Source organism: Ornithorhynchus anatinus, chromosome X1, assembly GCF_004115215.2.
Source record: "Ornithorhynchus anatinus isolate Pmale09 chromosome X1, mOrnAna1.pri.v4, whole genome shotgun sequence".
Classification (NCBI taxonomy): Eukaryota; Metazoa; Chordata; class Mammalia; order Monotremata; family Ornithorhynchidae; genus Ornithorhynchus; species Ornithorhynchus anatinus.
The window spans coordinates 55,505,766-55,523,262 of NC_041749.1; the positions used below are offsets into that span (position 1 = coordinate 55,505,766).

General features: G+C 63.4%; 1 protein-coding gene across 1 annotated transcript; it reads left to right on the top strand.

The window, feature by feature from the left end:
* Nucleotides 1-16,891, top strand: PRC1 (protein regulator of cytokinesis 1). The gene is given in 16 exon segments (XM_029052147.2): nucleotides 1-39; nucleotides 6,771-6,903; nucleotides 7,152-7,274; nucleotides 8,845-9,078; nucleotides 9,188-9,358; nucleotides 9,601-9,750; nucleotides 11,613-11,760; nucleotides 12,054-12,190; nucleotides 13,011-13,106; nucleotides 13,666-13,812; nucleotides 14,677-14,787; nucleotides 15,261-15,371; nucleotides 15,552-15,713; nucleotides 15,716-15,739; nucleotides 15,925-15,966; nucleotides 16,785-16,891. Coding segments are annotated over 16 exon segments (1,872 nt in total). The 5' UTR covers nucleotides 1-28; the 3' UTR covers nucleotides 16,857-16,891.
* Nucleotides 16,892-17,497: the final 606 nt, after the last annotated feature.

The following is a 17,497-nucleotide window of genomic DNA, read 5'->3' on the forward strand; positions in this document are numbered from 1 at the left end:
CGGGACCGGAGTCGCCGCCGCCGCCGCCATGAGGAGAAGGTGCGGGGCCTCGGGCGGGCGGGCTGCAAGGGGACACGGTGGGGGTCGGGGGGGAAAGCGCTGACGAGGTGCGGAGCGACGGGGGAATATTCATTCATTCATTCATTCATTCAATAGTATTTATTGAGCGCTTACTATGTGCAGAGCACTGTACTAAGCGCTTGGGATGAACAGGTCGGCAACAGATAGAGACAGTCCCTGCCGTTTGACGGGCTTACAGTCTAATCGGGGGAGACGGACAGACAAGAACAATGGCACTAAACAGCGTCAAGGGGAAGAACATCTCATAAAAACAATGGCAACTAAATAGAATCAAGGCGATGTACAATTCATTAACAAAATAAATAGGGTAACGAAAATATATACAGTTGAGCGGACGGGTACAGTGCTGTGGGGATGGGAAGGGAGAGGTGGAGGAGCAGAGGGAAAGGGGGGAAAAGAGGGTTTAGCTGCGGAGAGGTAAAGGGGGAATAAGAGTGTTGGTAGCTGTTAGGCGCCTCCTACGTGTTCTAAGCGATGTTCTAAGCGCTGGGGGGAGAGCCGGGGGCCTCAGCTGGCCCCACGGGAGGCTCCCCGCCTTCACCCCCATTTAGCAGATGAGGCCCCCGAGGCCCGGGGAAGTGACTCGCCCATGGTCACCCAGCTGACAGGGGGCAGAGGCGGGATTCGAACCCGGGCCCTGGGACTCCCCAGCCCGGGCTCTCGCCGCGGAGCCGCACTGCTTCCCCACAGCGAGCGTCGACGGCGTCAAGATCAAGAGAATCACGGGGACGGGCACCCGGGTGACCGAATAAACAGAGGGATAGATAACGTTGCTATTTGTGAAGCGCTTACTCTGTGCAGAGCACTGTTCTGAGCGCTGGGGGACAGACAGGGTCATCAGGTTGGCCCACTTGAGGCTCCCAGTCTTCATCCCCGTTTTACAGATGAGGGAACCGAGGCCCAGTGAAGTGACTTGCCCACAGTCCCACAGCTGACAAGTGGCGGAGGCGGGATTCGAACCCATGACCTCTGACTCCCAAGCCCGGGCTCCTGCCACCGAGCCACGCCGCTTCCCCATATAGACAAACTCGCTCCGGTGCCGTGGGGAGAGGAGGAGGTCGCCTGCCCCGACCTCCCCTCCCCTGCGGCGTTGCGGGGGTGTTTTGGGCTTTTGAATGGCATCTGCTAAGCGCTTCCCACGTGGCAGACCCCCCTACTCGGTGTTGGGATACATGGAGGACCAAGCAGGTTGGACCCAGCTCGCCGTCCTCACCCCCATCTCGCAGAGGAGGAAACTGAGGCACGGAGAAGTCGAGGGCCTCTTCCGACGGCGTCTCTTAAGCGCTCACCACGGCACCGAACCGAGCGCTCGATTAGACCGTGAGCCCGTCGAAGGGCAGGGACTGTCTCTGTCTGTTACCGATTTGTCCATTCCAAGCGCTTAGTACGGTGCTCTGCCCTTAGTAAGCGCTCAGTAAATACGATTGAATGAACGAGAGCTCGGGTGGATAAAAGAGAAGGCGTTTGGGCCCAGTCCCCGTCCCGCCCACACGTTTTACAGAAAAGGGAGCTGAGGCACAGAGGAGCGTGAGGTCGCCCAGCAGGCGAGTGGTGGAACCCGGGATTAGAACCCGGGTCCCTCCTTGCAGAAGGAGGGCTCGGCGCCCTCTGCCCCCCATCCCAGCTGGGAGTTGGAAGTCCTCGGCATCCAGTCCGTGCCCGCTCACGGCCCGAGAAGCAGCGTGACCCGCGGGATCAGGGACGGCCTGGGCCGTGGACCGCGGCCAACCCCATTATCTCGTGTCTACCCCGAACGCCGTGAGAAAACAAACCGACCGACTGCCCCGGTGTTTGCCGGGTGTCCTTGGGCGAGTCACCTCGTTACGCTTCGGTCTCCTCGTCTGTTCTCCCGCTCTCAGTGGGCGGGGAGTGTGTCTGCTCATTCCCTTGGACTCCCCCAGATGCTTAGCGCGGTGTTCTGCACGGAGTAAATGCTCAGTAAATACCACCGCTCAGACCGTGAGCCCGACGAGGGGCGTGGACGGTGTCCATCCTGTGTCCGCCACGGTGCCTGGCCCGTAGTAAGCGCTCAACGAATGCCGCCGTGATCATCGTCACTCTGTTGCCGTGTCCACCTGGGGCTGGGGCTCCATCGGCTGGGGTTCTCTTCGTAGTGAGCCCGGGGTTTCCCCTGCCAGCTTCGCCCCCCCCCACACCCCCCCAGCTCTTCAGGCCTACGGTGAACGGGGAAAGATTGAGGAGTAAATTCGATCAGTCCGCTGTGCCCCGTGCTTAGCTGCTCTTGAAGGATGCATTTGGGTTTGCTTTCGGCTCTGGTGTGGATAATTGAGTTTAGGAAGTGCAAAGACGATTTACTCAAGGAAGCGTGAACCCTCCCACCCTGGAGCACCATAAAAACTGGCTGGGCCATCCCACTGCCGGGAAGCCTGCTGGGGTGAGATCGTTGGCCGGGAATCGTCCCGGGAAGCCTGCTCTGAGGCGGCGGGGTGAACTAGAACCCGCCCAGCTTCCCCATCCACCACCTCGAGGACCAGGCAGACTCGCAAAGGGAAGAGCGTAGGCCATGACGCCGGCCGTGGTGAGCCTGGAGGGATCTCGCTCGAGGCCGAGGGGGACTAAAACATCCCGGGGGGTGGGTTGGGGGTTGCGGGGCACGCTTGTCCCGATACCCGTCCACCCTAAACTCCTCGGAGGTGGCATTGGTCGCTCAGCTCCTCCCGGAAGGCGTTCCTTGGGGAGGGGTGGGGACGGGGGAGCGTCCCGCTGCCCGCAGCCGCCGGGCTCTGCCCTGACTGCTCCACCCTTTTTTCCGTAGGAGAGGTTGGCTTCCCGCGGCCTGATTCAGGTCACCCTAGTTCTCCGGTTTCCAGTCGTTCCCTACCCCCAGCGCCCGAGAGTTGCCGGCCCCGCCCCTAAGAGGCGGCTGAGAAACTTGGAAGTGGAAGGGGCCAGCCGCTCCCCTGGGCTGGCCCGGACGCCCTGGTAGGAGGAGGAGGAGGAGGAGGAGACGGTGTGAATTTCAGCCGAGCCCGCGTTGCGGTTGGCCCTAGGCCTAGAGTAGTAGGCGATTCGGGAGGTGGCGTTGTTCGGAGCGAGGCCCTTTGACTTTCCTGTCATCTCGAAGGGCTGATAATATCGATGATGATGTTGGTATTTGTTAAGCGCTTACTCTGTGCAGAGCACTGTTCTGAGCGCTGGGGTAGACACGGGGTCATCAGGTTGTCCCCCGTGAGGCTCACGGTCTTCATCCCCATTTGACAGATGAGGTCACCGAGGCACAGAGAGGGTAAGTGACTGGCCCACAGTCACTCAGCTGTCAAGCGGCGGAGTGGGGATTCGAACCCGTGCCCTCGGACCCCCGAGCCCCGGGCCCCCCCGCCCCCCCCCGCCGAGCCACGCTGGATGAGAATCAGCGTGGACTAGTGGATTGAGCAGAGGCCTGGGGGTCAGGAGGACCTGGGTTTTAATCCCGGCTCTAGAGGCAGCGTGGCTTAATGGAAAGAGCCCGGGCTTGGGAGTCAGAGGCCGTGGGTTCGAATCCCGGCTCCGCCGCTTGTCAGCTCGGTGACTTTGGGCCGGTCACTTCGCTTCTCTGCCTCAGTTCCCTCATCTGTAAAATGGGGATGAAGACCGTGAGCCCCACGTGGGACAACCTGATGACCTTGTCTCTCCAACAGCGCTTAGAACGGTGCTTGGCACAGAGTAAGCGCTTTACAGATACCATCGTCGTCATCATTGTTATTTTCTGGGGTGTGACTTTGGGCAAGTCACTTCATTTCTCTGGGCTTCAGATGCCTTCTCTGTAAAATGGAGATGAAGACCGTGAGCCCACGTGGGACAGGAACAGCGTCCAACAAAATTATCTCGTTATCTACTCCAGAGCTTACAACAGTACCTGGCACAGAGAAGGCGCTTAACAAATACCGTAGAAGGAAAAAAAAACAACGGAAAAAGTGAGAGCACGGGCACGACGTGCATTTATTCTCATCTGAGGGTGAGGCGAGGTGGCCCTCAGCCGTGATCTTGGGTGACGGTGTATTAAAACCAGACCGTAAGCTCGTTGCGGGTAGGGGATGTGTCCCATTGTGTTGGACTCGCCCAAGTGCTTAGTACAGTGCCCTGCACACGGTGAGTGCTCAGTAAATACGATTATTTCTATCAACGTCTGGTCTCCCCCTCTAGACCGTAAACTCACAGTGGGCAGGGAATGTGTCTGTTGTTGTGTTGCACTCTCCCGGGCACTTAGCACAGTGCTGTGCACACGGTAAGCGTTCAGTACATGCCATCGATGATTAATCGTGCCTGGAGAGCGGCCAGATCTAAAGGCCAAACTGGAAGCATCGCAGCCTAAATGGTCTGAATCGGTCAAATCGTTTTGAGAACGAAGGGCTGTCTTGAAAACGGCTGGGCCCCAGTCGGCGGAGGGGGGAGAGGGTGACCCGCAAGCCACCAGGGGTGGGAGGGAAACCATTGCTGGGGGGCACTGATTCATACCACCGGCACTTTGATGAATTCCAGTTGAGTATCCTCACTCTCTCGGTCCGTGGGCCAGTGGTATTTGAGTCCTTACTGTGTGCAGAGCGGCGCGCTTAGTGAGTTTTCGGGAGAGTAAAAGCGGCTTACGGTCTAGAAGAGGAGACGGCCTGGAGGTGAGCCGCAAGAATGGGATCGAGTTGCTCACCGAACCGTGATCTCAGGCCCGAGGTTAACGGTGGGAGGAGGGTCTCTATTCGCTCGGCTCTGCGCGCGGCCCGGGGTAGCAGAGACTAGACGATGGGGGGCGTGGGGGGGCGTCTTCGCCCTGGCAGGGGCGGAAAGTGGACAGCTGCTCCAGCTGCCCCTTAAATCAGTTCTTGTTCTCCCCTCGTCCCTCACGTCCGCTTCTTGTCGTCACCCGGCCCGGAAGGGGCTTCCCCAGCTCTCTTCTCCCCGAAGGTGATCAGCGGCCTCTCGCCGCCCTCGCCCCGAGTGAGACTTTTTATATCGATGGCAGTAGTGGGGCCACTGGTGGGATCTGGGAGGTACGGTGTCCCGGCTGCGTTCCCGGTGCCGGGGTCTATCCCTTTGGGAGGTGTTAAGTGTCCCTTTGTGTGTCAAGCAGGCGGCTCGCATGACAGGGAGGGGAAATGAGTGCTAAGGAGGGAGGAATACACGGCTCTGTCCACGGCACGTCGGCGATGGCTGCCGGGGGCCTCGGGCCCATTTTCATTCATTCATTCAATAGTATTTATTGAGCGCTTACTACGTGCAGAGCACCGTACTAAGCGCTCGGAATGGACAAATCGGCAACAGGTCGAGACAGTCCCTGCCCTCGCTCTAATCGGGGGAGACGGACAGACAAGAACAATGGCAATAAATAGAATCGAGGGGAAGAACATCTCATTAAAACAACAGCAAATAAATAGAATCAAGGTGATGTACATCTCACTAACAAAAGAAGTAGAGTAATGAAGATATATACAGTTGAGCGGACGAGTACAGTGCTGAGGGGAGGGGACGGGAGAGGGGGAGGAGCAGAGGGAAAGGGGAGAGAAGAGGGTTTAGCTGAGGAGAAGGTGAAGGGGGGGGTAGAGGGAGCAGAGGGAAAAGGGGAGCTCAGTCTGGGAAGGCCTCTTGGAGGAGGTGAGCTTTAAGTAGGGATTTGAAGAGGGAAAGAGAATTTGGCGGAGGTGAGGAGGGAGGGCGTTCCGGGACCGCGGGAGGACGTGGCCCGGGGGTCGACGGCGGGACGGGCGAGAACGGGGGACGGTGAGGAGGTGGGCGGCGGAGGAGCGGAGCGTGCGGGGTGGGCGGTGGAAAGAGAGAAGGGAGGAGAGGTAGGAGGGGGCAAGGGGATGGACAGCCTCAAAGTTCAGAATGAGAAGTTTTTTTTTCGTGCGGAGGTCGACGGGCAACCACTGGAGGTTTTTAAGGAGGGGAGTGACAAGGCCCGGAGCGTTTCTGCAGGAAGATGAGTCGGGCAGCGGAGTGAAGAATAGACCGGAGCGGGGAGAGACAGGAGGAAGGGAGATCAGAGAGCAGGCTGACACAGTAATCTAGCCGGGATATTACGAGAGCCCGTAACAGTAAGGTAGCCGTTTGGGTGGAGAGGAGAGGGCGGATCTTGGCGATATAATAAAGGTGAGACCGGCAGGTTTCGGTGACGGATCGGATGTGCGGGGTGAAGGAGAGAGCCGGGTCAAAGATGACGATGAGGCTGCGGGTCTGAGAGACGGGAAGGATGGTCGTACCGTCCACGGTGACGGGGAAGTCAGGGAGAGGACCGGGATTGGGAGGGAAGATGAGGAGCTCAGTTTTGGTCATGTTGAGTTTTAGGTGGCGGGCAGACATCCAAGTAGAGACGTCTTGGAGGCAGGAGGAGATACGAGCCTGGAGGGAGGGAGCGAGGACAGGGGCAGAGATGTAGATCTGTGTGTCATCTGCAGAGAGATGATAGTTGAAGCCGTGAGAGCGGATGAGCGCACCGAGGGAGTGAGGGTAGATGGAGAACAGAAGAGGGCCAAGAACTGACCCTTGAGGAACCCCAACAGTTAGAGGATGGGAGGGGGAGGAGAAGCCTGCGAAGGAGACCGAGAACACTTCAGGTTGGGACCCCCAGATCCCTCGCTTCAGACCGCTCGGGTCGGCCGCCCCGTAGATGCCCCGGCGCTTGGCTCGATCGCCGTTCTGATCGTGGTCCGGGGCCGTCCGGGTTGACTCGGGCCCCGTCTGCTGGCTCCCTCCTTCAGCGATGTGCTGGCGGAAGAGGCGGTCACCTGCCTCAACAAAGCCCTGAATCACCTGCGGGAGATCTGGGAGCTGATCGGGATTCCCGAGGACCAGCGCCTGCAGAGGACCGAGGTGGTGAAGAAGCACATCAAAGTGAGCGGGATCTCCTTTTACGGCCCTCACGTCCCCCGGGGGAGGGGGGCCGGGGACGGGGAAACGTGGGCTGGCGTGGGGTGCGGGGGAGACACCCCGTCTTTGTTGGGTGCCCGGTGGCAATGCCAATTGCCTCAGAAGCTTTGGGTCGTGGCCAAAAATCTCCCCGTAGTTGTTCCTGAGCTCAGTCCTTCCCCTCCGCCCCAACCCCCGATAACCGGTAGGGACCAATTTCTCTCTCTCCCTAGAGCCTCTTGGACAGGATGATCACCGAGGAAGAGAATTTGAAAGGGAGACTCCTGAAAAACATTGATTTGTGTCGCAAGGAACTGGATACCCTGTGCCGGGAGCTCAGCCTGGAACCTTTCCAGGTAAGCGTCGGGGCGAGCGGGAGTGCGGAGAGCCAGCGGCCGCCGCTCGGGGTCGCCGGGCTGGGTCGCGAGAGGCCGGGGGCCGCCTCCTCCCCGTCCCGAGGGCGCGGACCGCCGAAACTTCACGTTGGGCTTTTGCCGTGTCGGTATTCTCGAGGCCCACCCGTCCGCCCTTTACGCCCTCCTTTTCCCGTCACCGACGCGCCGGGAAACGGAGGAACGCGCGACATCTGACTGGATTTTTCACAGCTCTGTAACAGAGTCCACTCACTGTACGTGGGGAAATCCTGGGGTCCGCGCAGGCCCCCCCCAATCCCCAACACACACAGCGTTCTTGTCTCACCTTACCCGGGGGTCCAACGGTGCAGCGGGAAGCGGGCACCGGTTCCTGCCGGCGGCCACCCATCCCCTTGAACTACCGTTTCTGGGCACGATAACTACCCCGGCCCCTCCCCGGGGACCCGCTTCAGCCCGCCCGAGGGCCCCGGGGCGGGTCAAGGGAAGAGAAGCAGGGTCTGGGAAGGAATCGGACCCCTGGCAGAAGACCTGGGGCTAATGAGGCTTGGTGGGCGCCCTTACCGTGCCTCTCCTCCGTAACGCCGCCCTCGTCGCCTGTTCTCAGCTGTGGAGAGGGTCGTCAGCTCTAGCGTTCAAGAGAGTTTTACCTAAACTCAAGACTCAAGGCTGTAAACTTCTAATGCCTCACAGAGAATCAATCGATGGTATTTACTGAGCGCTTACAATGTGTAGAGCACCGGTATACACTTTCTGTTAATTTTTTTAAAGAAGGGTACGTTGTGTCAAGCGGCTTTAAGCACCGGGTAGATACAGATTAGGCCAGATACAGGGCCACACTTTTAGGCCACCTGCCTCTCCTCTACCCAGGCAACGTGGGGGATTTTCCGGGAATGAGGCAGGAGAGGCTCCAGCCCCAAGACGGGGGGCTGATGCTGGTCCGGGAGCTGTCCCCCGGGGCCTCCGGACTGAGGCCGCGGCCCCGGAGCTCCGCCCCCCTCCCCTCCCCATCTCTTCTACCGCCTGGGTCGAGGCGTCGACACCGACCCCTCGCCCACGTCTTGCCTCTGGCCTGGGACCCCCTCCCTCCTCATATCCGACAGACGATCGCTCTCCCCTCCTTCAAAGCCCGATTGAGGGCCCATCTCCTCCTCCGAGAGGTCTGCCCCGACTAAGCCCTCCTTTCTTCTCCTCCCGCTCCCTTCTGCGACTTGCTGCCTTGACTCGTCCTCCCTCGCGGCTCCAGATCTGTAGTTTTATTCGTGTTAACGTCCGGCTGCCTCTGTGGACCGTCAGCTCGCTGTCGGCAGGCGGGGGATGTGTCTGTTAATCGTCCCGTCCCCTCCCGAACGCTTAGCACGGTGCTTTGCTCACACTAAGCGCTCAATAAATACGATTGACTAAAGGGACGAATGAGCCCCCTCGACCCCAACTTCCCTGGGAGGAGCGGGAATGAGATGAGGAACGCTGCGGCTCCTCGGAGGGCTGGGATCCGGGAGCGAGCTCCCCCGGGCCGGAGGAGCAGCCCCGGAGCCCCGCCGTTCCTCTCGGGCAGGAGGAGGAGGACACGACCATCCTGCAGCTGGAGAAGGATCTGCGCACCCGAGTGGAAGTGCTGCAGAAGCAGAGGAAGGAGAGGAAGTGGGAGCTGGCCGCCCTCCAGGAACAGGACCGGGACCTGTGCGAGATCCTGTGCACCACCCCCTACGGCGTCGACTGCGGCGCCGTGCCCAGCCTGGACGAACTGGACCGCTTCCGGCGCCACCTGGCCGAGATGGCGGAGCTCAAGGTACGGCGCCCGCCCCGGTCTTCCCAAGACGGGGCCGGGGCAACCCCGGGAGTCGGCCCCGGGGCCCGCCACAGGGGGTCGGCCCCACACGTCGGCCTCCCCCTTCCAGGCTTGCCGGAGGGAGGAATTCGTCGCTACCAAGAGGCAGATCATCACGTGCATGGAGGAGCTGGAGCACCTCCCCGAAACCAGCTTCGAGAAGGACGTCGTGTGCGAGGAGGAAGATGCCTTCTGCTTGTCGCTCGACAACATCGCTGCTCTGCAAGAGCTCCTGCAGCAGGTGGGCGGCGGCCGGGGGGAGGTCCCCGCCCGAGGGACCGTGGGGCCGGCGAAAGCCCCGAAGTAGGGGAAGGGACTGGGCGGGGAGGTGGGGGGGGGATGTGTTCCCGCCGGAGAGATTTCCCTGAGGGCGGCTGCCTGCCGGGCGGAGACGTCGGGTCCCCGGAGGGGCGGCGGATCGTGGGCGGGTGCGGGGGCCGGGGGCCGGCACTGACCCCCGCCCCCCGGCCTCCTGCGACGCAGCTGAGGGTGCGGAAGGCTCAGAACGAGGCCGTGTGCGAGGGGCTGCGGGCTCGCATCCTGGAGCTCTGGGACCGGCTCCAGGTCCCGGACGAGGAGAGAGCGGCCATGGCCGGCTACATGACCGGCTCCAAGTCCCAAGTGAAAGCAGCGGTGAGTGAGGGAACGCGCCGGGCCCTGCCGCCGCGGGGAGGGGAGGGCCGGGCGGAGGGTCGCCCGGCTTGGAACGCCAGTCGGTCAGTCCTATTTATCGAGCGCTCACTGGGTGCAGAGCACCGGGCCCAGCTCCTGGGAGAGAACGATAGAAAGGATCTATCCTCTGCCCACGGTGAGCTTACCCCAGCTGGTTGCCCCGTTCCCCTCGTGGGGCATGGGTCGAGTGCCCGCCCCGTGCGGAGTAGAGTAGAGGAGATAGACCCGGGCGCCGCCTTCGAGGAGATGACCGTCTTCCTTCGTGGCTTCCCCATTCGGAAGAGCCACGCGTGACCCGTGTCCCTTGTCGCACGTGGCCCACTCCCCCTACCCACCCCTCCCCCACCCGGAGGGACCTGTTGACCATGACCGGGCCCTGACTAAGCCCTCGTTTCCTCTTCTTCCACTCTCTTCCGCGTCCCCCCGGCCCTTAGATTTACTCCCTTTATTCACCCCACGGCGCTTAGGTACGTATTTCTAAGTTCGTCTGTATTAACGTCTGTCTTCCCCGCCCCTAGACCCTAAGCTCGTCGTGGGCGGGGAACTCGTCTACCAACTCCGACGCCCTGTCCTTTCCCAAACGCTTAGTGCAGTGCTCTGCACACAGTAAGTGCTCGAGAAATAGGATCGAGAGCCGGCTCTCCCAGCCCTGGCGGAGTTGCCCGATGGCACGGTGCTCTCTCTCTCTCTCTCTCTCTCTCCCTTTGTCCACTCTCGCGTCTCCTCCTGTCTTCGAGATCTCTCTACTTGGATGTCCTCCCGTCACCTCAGACTTAACCTGTCCAAAACAGAGCGCCTCCTCTTCCCACCCAAACCCCGTCCTCCCCCTGACTCTCCCACCGCTGCAGACGGCGCCACCGTCCTTCCTTGTCTCCCCAGCCCCTAACCTTGGCGTCACCCTTGACGCTTCGCTCTCCTTCAACCCACACATTCGATCCGTCACCGAATCCCGTCGGGCCCGCCTTCACCCCATCACTGAAATCTGCCCTTTCCTCTCCGTCCATACCGCTGTCGCGTTAATAATAATAACAATAATAGTATCTGTTAAGCGCTTACTATGCGCAAAGCGCTGTTCTAATACGGTCATCCTCTCCCGCCTGCATTACGGCCTCCTTGCTGACCTCCCGGCCTCGTGTCTCTCCTCACTCGAGTCCACACCTCACTCTGTTGCCCGGATTGTTTTTCTACAGAAACGTTCCGGACGCGTGGCCCCGCCTCCTCAAAAACCCCTACGGTCGCCCATCCGCTTCCCTATCAGCAAAGACTCCTGTCCGTTAGCTTTAAAGCAGTCCATCACCTCGCTCCCTCCCAACTGCACCTCGCTTCTCTCCCTTCTACAACCCAGCCCGCGCGTTTTGCTCCTCTAGTGCTAACCTTCTCACATTTGCCTCCATCTCGCCCGTCTTGCTGCCGACCCCTGGCCCACGTCCCGCCTCTGGGACTCCCTCCCCTCCTCTAATCCTACGGACAACCACTCTCCCCCCCGGCTTCAAAGCCTTACTGAAGGCCCATCTCCTCCAAGAGGCCTTCCCAGACTAAACCTCACTTCTCCCCATCTCCCGCTCCCTTCCGTGTCGCCCCGACTTGGCTCCCTTTGCTCTTCTCCCCCCTCCCGGCCCCAAAGCACTTCCGTTCATATCTGTCGGTTTATTTGGATCAATGTCTCTCTCCGCCACTCTGGTCTGTGAGCCGGTCGTGGGCAGGGAATGTTCCCGTTTATTGTTATATTGTACTTTCCCAAGCATTTAGTACAGTGCTCTGCACACAGTAGGCGCTCCAATACGATCGAATAAATATCTGAATGAAGTCCCCTCCCTCCACAGCTGCAGTTAGAAGCAGACCGCCTGGAGGAGCTGAAGGCCCAGAACATGAAGAAGGTGATCGAAGCCATCAGGGTGGAGTTGGCCCAGTACTGGGACAAGTGCTTCTACAGCCAGGAGCAGCGGCGGGCCTTCGCCCCCTACTACGACGGTCAGTCCCCCCGGGGCGCGTGAGCCCGAGCCGCTCCCGAAACGCGCCTCCCCCTTGGGCGGGGGGACCGAGCTCCTGTTCTCCCCAGCAACCGTCGCCCCCGCCCCGAGGAGACGGGGCCGTTGCCTGGGCAGGGAGGCCCGGCCCCGCTGTGCCCGCATCTGTTGGGTTGGGTCCCCCAAGGCTCCCGGCGCCGGGCCCGATGACAGGAGGGCGGGGGAGGGAGGCCGCGGGCCGGGAACCCGCGGAGAGCGAGGGTCTCGGCCTTGACGGCCTCCCTCCGGGCCCCGCAGAGGACTTCACGGAGACCCTCCTCCAACTCCATGACGCCGAGGTGGTGCAGTTGAAACTCTACTATGACGTGCACAGAGAGCTCTTCGATGCGGTCCACAAGTGGGAAGAGAGCTGGAGGCTTTTCTTGGACTTCGAGGTACCGTCCGCCGGCCCCGCGGGAACCGACCCGGGATCTGAACGGGTTCTGGGGGTTGGGAGAGGTAACGCCGTCGCCCCCCGCCCCCCCCCCCCCCCCCCCCCCGCATCAGGCAGCCGGTGGGAGGAGTAACTGGGGGGGAAGAACTTGAGCCGGCACCCCAGATCGGTCAAACCCGGATGGAGAACCTCACTGTTAGCTTGAGCTCATCGCCTGGCCCTCCTGATCCACCGGCACCTTGCACGAGGGGAGTTTTCCCGAATTCCATCCGGTTAGAGTTGAGTGGCCCCGCGAGCCTTCTTCGGATGCCTCCGGCCAGAACCGGACGCGGCCCGGCCCGGTGGCCGGAGCCCGGGCGTCGGGGGGACCTGAATTCCAGTCCCGGCGCTGCCTCTGGTCTGCCGTGAGACCTTGGGCGAGTCGCTTCGCTTCTCCGTGCCTCAGTTCCCTCATCTGGAAAATGGGGATTAAGACCGTGAGCCCCATGTGGGACAGGGCCTGGGTCCGACCTGGATTAGCTCGTACCCACCCCAGTGCTCAGTACGGTGCCCGGCACATAGTAAGCGCTTAAAGGATATCGTTTAAAAAAAACTACCCCTCCTCCCTGTTCTGAAGGGAGGCCCTACCCGCCGACCGTTCTCAGGGGCCCAAGACCCCGGGGGTCGGGTATCCTCGACTCCCGTCAGGAATGGCACCCTCCCGCTCCTCCCAAGGCCTCCTCGAGCCGGCCGCGCGTCGGGGGCAACGGGGCCCGGGAGGGGCCCGCCGGGGTCTGCCGGCAGGGGACCGGCTCCAACCGGGCCGGGTCGTCTCTCCTTAGAGGAAAGCGTCGGACCCGAGCCGGTTTACGAACCGCGGCGGGAACCTCCTGAAGGAAGAGAAGCAGCGGGCCAAGCTCCAGAAGACTCTCCCCAAGGTGACGTCGGTTGTGGGCGGCGGGGAAGGGGAGATGTCGGCCGCTCCATCTCGGGTCGAAGGCCCGGGGTTCTAGGGTGCTTCTGGACCCCTACCCCTCTCCTCTCCGGGGCCATCTCTCGGGCCTCGACGTGGGTGCCCGGGCCCGCCGTGGAGACCCCCTTGAGGGAAGGCGGTGGTCTCGGAGGGGAGCGGGAGTTCCGGCCCACAGGCCCCGCTTACGGCAGGCCTTCTCCCGAAACTCCAAGAGCGAAACTCGATAAGCGGGCAGGGCCTCGGGGAAGGATTCTGGGGCCTGGGAGTCGGAGGCCCTGGGTTCTCATCCCGGCTCTGCCCTTTATCTGCCGGGAGACCCTGAGCAGGTCCGTAAAAAAATGGGCATTAAGGAGCCCCGTGTGGGCCAGGGGACCGGGTCCAATTATCTTGTATCTACCCCAGCGGTTAGTACAGAGCCTGACGCGTGGTAAGCGCTTAACAGATACCATTTAAAAAAAAAAAAAAAGAAATGAGGTCCCCTCTCCCCGGGGGAACCGGACTCACCCCTCTCTGTTTGCCTCCAGCTGGAAGAGGAATTGAAGACCCAGATCGAGCTGTGGGAACAGGAGCACGCCAAGGCCTTCCTGGTGAATGGACAGAAATTCATGGAGTACGTGAAGCTGCAGTGGGAGAGGCACCACTCCGAGAAGGAGAGGGCAAAGCAGGAAAGAGTAAGTCCCGGGCGCCGGAGGGCCCTTGGGGCCGAGGGCCGGCCAGCCGGCCTCCCCCCGGGTCCGTTCTTGTCGCGTGGGGCCTCCTTGGGGTCAGACCGGGCACCCGGAAGATCCCCAGCCCCCCGGCCCTCTCCGCCCCGCGGGCCCAGAACCGAAGCCTCGCCCGGGGGCCCTCGTCGTCCCGTGGGCCTTCGTGGCTCTTTGCGGCCAGCTCCGTCCCCAGGTTTAAGAATAGTGACGATGATAACCGTGGCGTTTGAGCGCTTACTATGTGCAAGGCACCGCGCTAAGAGCCGGGGCGGATAGAAGCGGAACGGGTTGGACGCGGTTCTTGTCCCCTGTGGGAAAATGCCCATTTTCCGGTCGAGGTAACGGAGGCGCGGGGAAGTGAAGCGACTCGTCCGAGGTCACGGAGCAATCAGAACCCGGTTCCTTCCGACTCCCAGGCCCAGGCTCCATCCGCTAGGCCCCGGTGGCCCCCCGGGGCAGCGCTAGTCTGGCCGGGAGCTTGTTTCCACCAGAGAAGGCTGACCCAAAGAGGGTCCCGCAGACGTAGCCCCTCCTCACCTGCCGCGGGCTCGGGGGGAGGATCGCTGAGGAGCTTAACTAGCATCCCCGTTGGCCGGGGGGCGGGTGTCTCTGATCCGTTCCCTCATCTCTCTTGCCACCCGGAACCCCTGCCGGGACACCGCGGGAGCCTGAGTCCACCCGGGTCCCGTCTCTGCCATCCGGCAGGGCCCCGGGCGGGAGACTCGCGTCCGGGGCGTGCGGTTCTCTGGTCCGGGGTGGGTCCTCGGGCGTCGCCCCGGCCCCGGCCCCGGCGTTGATCCGGTCCGTTCCTCCAATCCTGGCTCGCTGCAGCAGCAGAAGAAGAACCGGCAGACGGAAGAGGAGATGCTGTACGGGAGCGCCCCCAGGACCCCCAGCAAGCGGCGTGGGCTGGGACCCACCACCCCCACCAAGATCCGCAAGGTAAGGGCCGGGCGGACGTGGCCACGGGGGCGGGAGGGGGCTCGGCGGGGCCGGGCGGCCGCAGTGGAGGCGGGCGGAGCGCTCCGGGGCGGGAGCCGAGGTGGGCCCCTCCACGGTGCCCGGGGCCCACCCTCGCCGGCCCCCGAGCCCGCCCCGCGAATCGGCGGCGGGGCGGGGGGGAGCCGAGCCTGGCACCTAGGATTCCGGTGGCTGGAAAGCTGTGCTCTGCTCCTCCCCCACCGACTACCACGGGGCCGGTGAAGGGGTGGGACGGAGCAGGGGGCGGCGGTCACCCGCCCCGGAGCTGCGCCGTCCGCACACCGGGCAGACTTCACCGGGTCATCCGTCCCCCGGTGGCCCACTGGCCTCGGCGGCGTCCCCCCCTCACTGGACGGGTCCGCCCCCTCCCCGGGCCCCCGGGCCCCCGGCCCCCGGCGCACACCCCCACCCCCGCCTGCCGTCTTCCCCTTCAGTTTAACACCACCTCGATCTCCAGCGCCACTCCCAACACCACCGTGCGCTCCGTCTTCGGCGGAACGGTCTGCCACTCCCCCGCGTCGCGCCTCCCGCCTTCCGGAGGCAAGGTCAGTCCGCCCCCGGTCACGCTCCCCCCTCACCTCCCCACCCGGCGCCCTCTGCCGTGGTCCCCGTGGAGCGCTAGCGGGGGTTGGGGCCGGGGCCCCCGTCGCGGAGAAGCGGGGCCGCGTGGGGCGCGGCGGCCCCGCCCGCTCACCCGGCCTTCTGTCCGTCTCTCCTCCGCCCAGTTTGGCCAGCCGGCCCGGACCCCCGGCCGCCTGGGCCCCAAGACCCCCAGTAAGAGCCGGCAGGGCTCCGACAAGGAGAACGTTGAGTTGAATGGCAAAGTCCTGAGCGGTGGGTGTCCTCACTCAGGCCCCCTCCGGCGTAACCTCGGCGTTAATCTCTGTCTGCCAGCACCTATTCTGAGTTTGCGGTAATTCACCTTTTCTAACCAATCGGCCCATCTTCCTGGGAGACATCAGGCGGGGCGGGGCGGGGCACCCGGGGCCGCCGGGCCGGAGAGAACGGGCACGGTCCCTCTCCCCCTCTCTGGCTCCTCTTCTCCCCTACCCAGCCCCCCGCCTCTGCTTGGTTCCGATCCCGTTCTTTCCCCTCTAGAAGGATTCTTCCCTCTCTGACCGCTCGTCTGGCGGGGCTCAGGTCTGTACGGCGGTCCGGGCCCCCCCGCCCCGCTCTCTCCGCGCCCGACCTCGCGCCCGCTGACCCCCGGCTCCCCCGACCGAAGCTCCGCGGGCCGGGGCGGGCCGGGCCCCGCCGCCCCCGAAGCGGGATCCGGGGCGGCCCCGGGGGCGGCCGAGTTAGTCAGGGGAGGGAGCTGCGGGGGGGAGGAGGAAGCCCGCCTGTGTGCTGCCAGCCTTTTTCTTCGTCCGTCCCCCCTCCCCGCGCTGCCGCTCCCGTCTGCTCTCTGGCGTCTCTGCCCCTCTAGCATCCGCTCCGCCCGACGGCTTGCTTTCGTCCCACCTTACTCGGGTGAACCGGGCCCCCGGCACCACGGCCTCGCGGGGCGGAGGAGGAAGCTTCGGCGGTGTCTGGGGCCGGGGTTGGTTCCCGGGCGGCCCGGCCGGCGGCCCGGAAGCGATCCCTCTCCCGTAGGGATGGCGCGGAGGGGTCGCCCGCCGGCCCCGGGCTCACGGCGTGGTGGTCCCGCCTGGCGCCCGGCCCGCTCACCGGCCTCCTCTTGGCACGCTCCGGTGGGGATTCCCTCTCGGGCTGCGCCGCGGTCGCTGGCCGATCACGGGGGCGGGACCCGCTCTCTCTCTCTCTCTCTCTGCATGGGGCTCCTCGGACAGCGTGGGGTCCGGGAGGGGAAGAGGCCGCGACTCATCCTCTTATCGCCCCGAGCTCCCGACCCCGTGCTCTCGAAGCAGCCGGCTGGGCTCCGAGCGGCCGCTCCCGAGGCGGGGGGCGGTCCCCGCCCCGGGCCTAACCTTCCCTCTCTCTCCCTCTCTCGCCCGCAGCGCGAACTTTCAAAAGCTTCCAGATCTGACGTCACCACCCGCATCCTCAACTCCACCAACATCCAGTCGTGACGGGGCCGCGGGCGGGGCCCGGGGCCCGTGCGGGCCGGGGTTCGGCCGCCCCTCCGGACCTCCCCGCCCTCCCCGGGGCTCCAGAAGGGGGGGGGGGGGGTTGCCCTCCGGGCCCTTGCCTTTCCTCTGTTATTTTTTTTAGTCCCCGACTCTCAATAAAGCTAGTTAATGGATCCAGCTCAAAAGTGCAAAGCTTAATGCGGTGGGCCGGGGGGGGGGGGGGGGCCAGGTCTTCCTCTGTCCCGCCCCCCTCCGTCCCCCTCCAGAGTCAGGGAGAGAGAAGAGGTGCCCTGCAACCGTCCTCCCCGGGGCAGGGGGTGGAGGAAACCCGCATCCGTCTCGCCCTTTCCTCTCCAGCCCACGGTGCCGAGCTCGGCCGGCACCGAAGCCGGGCGGGAGGGTCCGTCCCCGGCCCCTGCCCTTCCGCGAGCTTCAGCTGCCTCGGCCTGGGGGGTGGGGCCACCTGTGCACCTTGTCTGCCTCCCGACACTACAGTCCCCTCGCCCCCACCCACTGCTGTTATTTATTTGGCAGCGGGACCGGCCGCCCCCCCGCCCCACTCCTGCCTGGACAGGGCCTGGGGTCTGTTGCTCTCTCACATGGTTATATTATCGATTAAAAGGTTATCAAACGCTTCCGTG